Here is a 6960-nt window from a genome sequence, read left to right on the forward strand (position 1 = left end):
AGAACAGGTTTAGGCCAGTCCTTTCCAACACTGGTTATGCCATATTGTATGACACATATATCATGCAATGCTAATAATAAAATCCTTCATTTATAGCAATCCAGAGCTGAACAGACACTGTTGTATAATATACTAGGCATTCAACCATCCTTCCTATCCATCATAGTAATTAATACTATGCAGATAGCCCACCCAATGACATACAAGCTAACAATGTATGTTTTAAAGGGTCATACCACAATCTATCAGTTGGTCATCAACAAAAATAAACTATTTCATGTTTTTTTTTTTTGTGTAATCTCTACTATACATAGTGCTATGGCAAAATAACTAAAAATAGTAAATAAAAATATATAAGCCAGGACATAATATAACTCTAGAATGCACAAAGGTGTATGTGGACAACCTTTATTTTGTACCTGATCACATTATATCAAGTTTACACATCAATCATTTCCTGTAGTTTGGTATCTCAACGTTTCGTTTTTGTTTTTTTGTTTTTTTTGTTTTTTTTTATAGATTAATGCATTGTGATCACAGAAACAAGTCAGGCATTTAAATACATATTAAGGAGTACATATATTTTCTATCTAGTATACAAATTATTTCATGGATATGAATTTTTTTCTATTTTAAAAAAATATTTTAACTCCGCTCACATAGCAAGCATATCAAGAAAATCAATGCAACCCATCTGATTGCAAATAACAATATTGTTTCTTCTTTTTTTTTTATAGATAATTTTAAATCAATTCACATTTTGCAGAAAAAAATATCTTGTTAAATAAATGTGATATATAGATATATGTATATATATATATAGATATAGCTATATATATATCTATATATCTATATGTATAAATATATATAGATATATATATATAGATATAGATATAGATATATATATATATATATAAATATAAATATATATATAAATATTATATATATATATATATATATATATATATATATATATATATATATATATATATATATATATATATATATATATATATATATATATATATATATTTCCATTTTTAAGGTGTAGACAATAATGGTTCAAGTGACTGAATTTTTTTTCGTAGAATTGTAAAGCATGGATTTATGCACTTGCACATTTTACCGTGATATTCCTCTTTTTTCTAGTTAAAGATATTCCTGTTTTTAAGAAACTGACCTTCCTTTGCATGCTTTTGACTTGTCTAAGATTTTTCTTAAAACACTGTTTAGACTTTGACAGTAACAAAACATTTTCGCGAGCTTTATCCATTTGAAAGATGGAGATAGCCTTGTATGGTCACAGTTTTTTTTTTTTTTGTTTATCGTTGCAATAACCAATCACGGGGAGACAGAAGTTTTGCATTTGGGTACAAAATATACAGTAGATGCCTCTGTAGATGAGGTTAATTTTGTTTGTGATAACATAAAGTATCCCTTTGGCAATAGTGTCTGGTGTAATCCTAGAGGTCCAGATAGTAGATGATCTGAAAAGTGATAACCTACAAAGAAATTCCTTCAACCATAATCAACTGGATACTCGTGAAATCACCTGCATCTATGCCTATATAGATAATTTTTGGAAGTTTAAAGTCTACCAAGGCACTTTTCATCATTGAATTACTGTCTTTACTAGGGTTTACTCTGCAAGACCTACATTTTGCTCAGTGCTGTTTGTTCTTCAAGAACTTGTAAATAATCAGGTGTGCCTTGAAGTTTGGCTTTAAGTTCAAAGTATTCACTCTTTCTCTGTTCTACTACAATTTTACTGTGATTCCCACCTATTAAAGACTTCTTGCATTTCTTATCTTGTAGCTTTTCTGGATAGTGTATTTCAAAACCACTGACTCCTATGCTATTATATTCTTTTTTACTTTCTAAAAAATTCTGGATAAATAAATTGGAGTCTCTTCCTGGAAAAAACTCATCCAGTTCATCAATTGTGCTAAGTCTTTTTCTAGAATCCCCATGTGATAAATCCTTATCTTTGTCAGTCAAACTCCTGAGGACCACCTTTTGCCCATGGTGGTCAATAAATGGAAATCCCATTTCGGCGTCCTTTATGCCACACGTGTGACTCTTGCTCATTTGTTCTATGGTTTGTGGAAAAAATGTTTCTGCAGAGATACCATCCATCTTAAGGGCTTTCTGGTCATGCTTCCTTAGCTGGAGCTGCATAGAACTGCACTCCTGGTTCCCAATGCCTTCATGCTTTACTGATGGTTTTTTATTACGTCTCAGAACAAAAACAAGAAGGCAGAATGCAACAAAAACAGTTAATATGAGCACTACTAAAATACTAAGTATTAAAATTGATAAAGGTACGGGTCCACCTGGTGGACTTTTTATAGGACCTACAGGGGTTGTGAACGTGATAGCAGGGATGGGACTGGTATACTGTGTGGGTGGCTTGTTTACCAGCTTGGGGCACAAAACCTCATTTTTCAGAGATCGTAGCTCAATGTTTGCAAACTGCACAGGTGTCTCACATTTGACCTCTTTCATAACAATGCCTTCACTTAGCTTCTCCAGCCAGAGCTTTAGAGCTACCAAATCGCACGTACAGTCCCATGGGTTTCCTTCCAGATCAATCTGTGTTAGAGATTTCAGCTGGTCAAGAACGCCACTTACAGGCAGGTACATGAAATGGTTATTCCTGATGTTGAGTCTAGCCAGGGGCACTCCTGAAAATATATAAGCTGGCAAACTTCTCAAGAGATTGTTATTTAAATAAAGCAGCTGAAGGTTTGGCATTGATTCAAAGGTTCCCCCCAATATTTCCCTTATAACATTGTATTCCAGATAAAGGTACTGGAGATTGTGCAAACCATTAAATATTTCAGGACTCAAACGTTCAATTTGGTTCCCATTAAGATAAAGCCTCCTTAGGTTTGTAAGATTGCAAAATACATTTCCTTGAATCGTAGTCAGTTGATTGCTTCCTAAATGAAGCAGATCTAGACCTTCAAACTCAGCAAAGTCTGCCTGTTCAACCTGTTTGATATAATTCCCATTCACATGCAGTTTCTTCGCATTTATAGGCTTAGGTACTAGTTCAGCCATTGACTCTAAATTTCTTTCCTGACAATTAACACTTAATCCTAAATCAGAAGGATGTGTTTTACAAACACAAGGTGATGGGCAAGGAGTGAGAGGAGGTACCCTTGTTTGAAATGACACTATCTGGCTGAGATTGTGATTAGAAACTGATTTTCCAGACACTATACCAGAATTCTTGGAAGGATTGGTAGTTTTAGGGGGCTTGGTGGCTAATCGGTTCTGTGAGGTTTGACCAGTGTGCCCCCCAGGTGTGGTGAATGTAGTTTCCATGGATGGAGGCAATATCCTTACATCAAAATCACTGCCAGTTCCCATGGAGCATAATTCTTGTTTATTTGTCTCTTTTAATAACCTTCCATACAAGTCACTTGGCGTTTCACAAATGGCCTCTCCAATGTAGATATTATATGGCATGTTCTCCAACCAAGCTTTCAAAGGCAGCAAATCACACGTACAATTCCAAGGATTATCTTCCAGCTGCAGCTCCACCACCCTCCCAATATGCTCCAAAACACCTATATAGGGCATCTTCTGTATTCTGTTTCCTCTAATGTCCAAATGAGTCAATGAAGCAAACCTAAATATATTGTCAGGTAAAGCAGAAACCAGATTGTCATTTAAAATGAGAACTTTCAACTTGTGTAGTTTATTGAAGGCTCCCCGCTCAATATACTTGATTAAATTGTAGTCAGCCTGGAGATACTCCAAGTTCTCTATGCCCAAGAAAGTGTCAGCCCTCAGGACTTTTAATTCATTGTTGTTCAAATGCAACTGTTTTAATGCACTAAGCCCCTGGAAAGCTCCTCCCTCTATATTCTGCAGCTTGTTGTTGCCCAGCTGCAGGGACACGGCATGGGTGAAATTAAGGAACGTGTTAGGGTACAAAATAATCAAAAGATTGTTCTGAAAGTTCAGGTGGTAAAAATTGGACTGAGGGGGTTTCAGCTGGTTTGGTCGGTACACTGCCACCTTTTCACAGTTGACATATAGCACATTTTCTACTGACAGGCACGAGCAGACACTGCAGATCTCCAGGGTGAGTTCTGTGTCCGAGTTGGTGGAGGAGATTGGGGTGGAGAGGAACAGGAAAAGCCACACAAACATCTTCAGGCAGTGACAAAAAGATCTCAGGCTGCTGATGTACATCATCTGAGCAAACAGAAAGAAATGGTCTTAATATCACTGACTTATTACATGTCATAAGGCATGCACAGCACGAATATGGGACTCGATGCCTGTATTCATGTTTGCATCTAAGCGTGTGTGTGTGACTATATATGCAAATAAATACTAGCTGTCTACTTATGACACTATCACATACACAAACTTCCTTTTAAGACATGAGGCTATACATTGCATTTTAGTCTCATACAACTTCAGAATAAATTAACCATGAATGATTTTCTAAGCACCGTCTCATATTCCACCTGGCTATTGAACTTGCACTAGGGACAGATGTATGTTTATGAGAGTGTAACGGTAATCTGCATCCAGGTATGAAAAATCTTATGATCAGTACAACATATTCTTTATAGCAACCATGTTCTGCAAAGCATCATACATTCCTGAGTGTATTGTGAATGAGATCATTTATGTATGTGTATTAACCAAATACGCTTAATTACACATACATACATACATACATGCAACTTGAAATGTGTGTTTGCACAATACATATATGACTTGAAGTACAAAATCCACATTATATGAAATACATTATGCAGATCATCATATGTTGAATGGGTCTATGTGCATACTGATGTACACACAATCAATACATACAGAAACTAACAAAATACCATGAAAATTATAAAAAAAATATTTGCTTTCACTGTTCATAATAGTAATTGTAGAATAGATAATTTTAAAAAAAAGTCTACTGGTGTATGGTGCATTTCATGCATTATTTCACCTGCATTCCCTGGCTAAACTTTCAAGCGTAATCCCCCAAAAAATGTACATATGTGCATTTCAGCTGCCTAGCACTTTACAACACAGCAACCTGCTAAATGTCACCACTCCATCCAGTAAACCAGCACTCCGTCACACTGTCACATATAGCCCCATGCTGTCCCCACACGGCAGTACAGATGAGAGAGGTGGAAAGGGATTGCATGCAGAGACAGAAAGAAAGAAAGAGAAATAAAGAAAGAAAGAGAGGATGATTAACACAACACAGGTCAGTGTTAGACAGCAGTACCTATGATATCAGTGGCAAATGCCTGAGGTTTGTGATAGTACTGATTAGTACTGCAATGCTTTGCCGCAGCATGGTCTCTGCTCCTGCTGGGTGTTCTTGTCCTCAATCAGATATCTCCTCCAGAAGATGAACCTGGGCTAAGAAGTAAGGATCCCCTGGCACAGATCATTCATGCTAGAGGTTCTTTCTCTGCCAGTGTAATACAAGCCAGAAAAAAGGAATCTATTCCCTCTTAGTCTCTGCAGATCCTTAATTAGGAACAGGTAGCAGTGAATAAATGAAGTGGCACCCACAGAGCCAGATGATGCTAGAGAAAGCGAGGCTCTGGGGCAGGTCCAACTTGCTGTGTCGCTCCTGTGTCTGGGCTACAAGAGGGAGTCCACAGTGTGATCGGAGGGCAGGGAATTACTGGAGAGGGTCGTATGAGCTGCATCAAACAGACTCCCAATATGAATAAACCTCTCGCCTCCTAGTCAGCTGTGTTTCCATGGGATAATGTTTGCTGGTGGCGAATGTCAGGCTTAGGAAGAAGGTCTTTTTAGTCAGATAGCTGCTGGATGTGTCTGGTGGTTACAGGAGGGGGGAGGGAGTGGGAGATCATTTGCTGCCGATGGAGGACAGATCCCTTTTCCACCGATCAGTCACAAAGAGAATCCATGAAGTAACCCTTCAGCTTCTAGATACAGACTACCAATGCCATTTTCAAGCCATGAACCTAGAAACACAGCAATCACACACAACTGAGCACAGAATATATCTTTTATATATATATATATATATATATATATATATATATATATATATATATATATATATATATATAGCACCTAACTATTTTTTACATTTTTCTAAAAACATGCTGCTAGCCTGAGCAAGAGCAAAGTCATTTTAATGCTATCAGGTTTTCCAAAGCACCTTTCAGTTTTATTTTATTAACAATGTATGATCATTTTTTTTTTTAAATCTGCATCAATTCAGCATGGGCAGATAATGAAATCATTAATTAGAATGTATGCATGACAAAACCACATAAAAATGCAGGATTTTGCCTGGCTGGAAAAATCTCACTTGCATCGATGGAAGTCTCAAGCTTTAATGATGATGGGGTAAAACTGTAAGATGTCAAGCTTTGTCATTCTATTAAATCAGCATAGCAAGGAAAATAATAGGTGCCCTCCTTTTTTTTTTTTTTTTGTCTGATGGCTTACCTTTAAAATTTGGATGCATGTAAGGAAATGGAAATGTTCTGCATTTTCTGATTGTCTCCAAGAGATCTGGACTTCGCTCTGTTCCTCACGCTCTCTCTGCTTCTCTATCACCCCCCCCATCCTTTCCTTCTCCCTCTCTCCCCCCTCTTCTCTCTCTCTCTCTCCCTTTCTCCCTCGCACACAGTATACACACACACAAACACACACACATACACAGCAACACAACCTCAACATGTATTAGTAGATTTCTTTCATAAATAAGCACAGGCACACATGCAGCAACTGCAGTTAATTTGGAATTCCAGTGGAAGGGTGAGTTTTTAAGAGCAGGATTCGTATTGCCAAAGAAGAGCTGCAATTCCCATCCACACAGATCCACTAGCACTAGATCAAGATAGAGTGCTCTGATCAATCATTATTGATGTCATGCTGCTGTTGAGTTTATTGGGATCAAAAATTAGAGCTTGACTAGGGCTACCCCTACTGTGCTTG

General features: G+C 37.0%; 1 protein-coding gene across 2 annotated transcripts; it reads right to left on the bottom strand.

Annotated features, from left to right (window-relative positions):
* Window positions 1-1026: 1026 nt before the first annotated feature.
* On the bottom strand, window positions 1027-6597 carry SLITRK4 (SLIT and NTRK like family member 4). Of its 2 annotated transcripts, XM_082262584.1 has the most exons (3): window positions 6469-6597; window positions 5261-5975; window positions 1027-4209 (listed from the first exon to the last, which is right to left on the bottom strand). In XM_082262584.1, exon 3 carries the CDS (start codon window positions 4207-4209, stop codon window positions 1654-1656), a length of 2556 nt encoding a protein of 851 aa, XP_082118710.1. In that variant the 5' UTR covers window positions 5261-5975; window positions 6469-6597; the 3' UTR covers window positions 1027-1653. The 2 variants fall into 2 exon arrangements, with proteins under 2 accessions (XP_082118710.1, XP_082118711.1); XM_082262585.1 differs by lacking the exon at window positions 5261-5975 and having other exon boundaries at window positions 6469-6576.
* Window positions 6598-6960: the final 363 nt, after the last annotated feature.

Source organism: Pelophylax lessonae (assembly GCF_965119305.1).
Source record: "Pelophylax lessonae genome assembly, chromosome: 7".
Classification (NCBI taxonomy): Eukaryota; Metazoa; Chordata; class Amphibia; order Anura; family Ranidae; genus Pelophylax; species Pelophylax lessonae.

Excerpts from the sequence above, each read along its gene's own strand:
- SLITRK4 (XM_082262584.1), bottom strand. The coding sequence starts at position 4,209 with ATGATGTACATCAGCAGCCTGAGATCTTTTTGTCACTGCCTGAAGATG.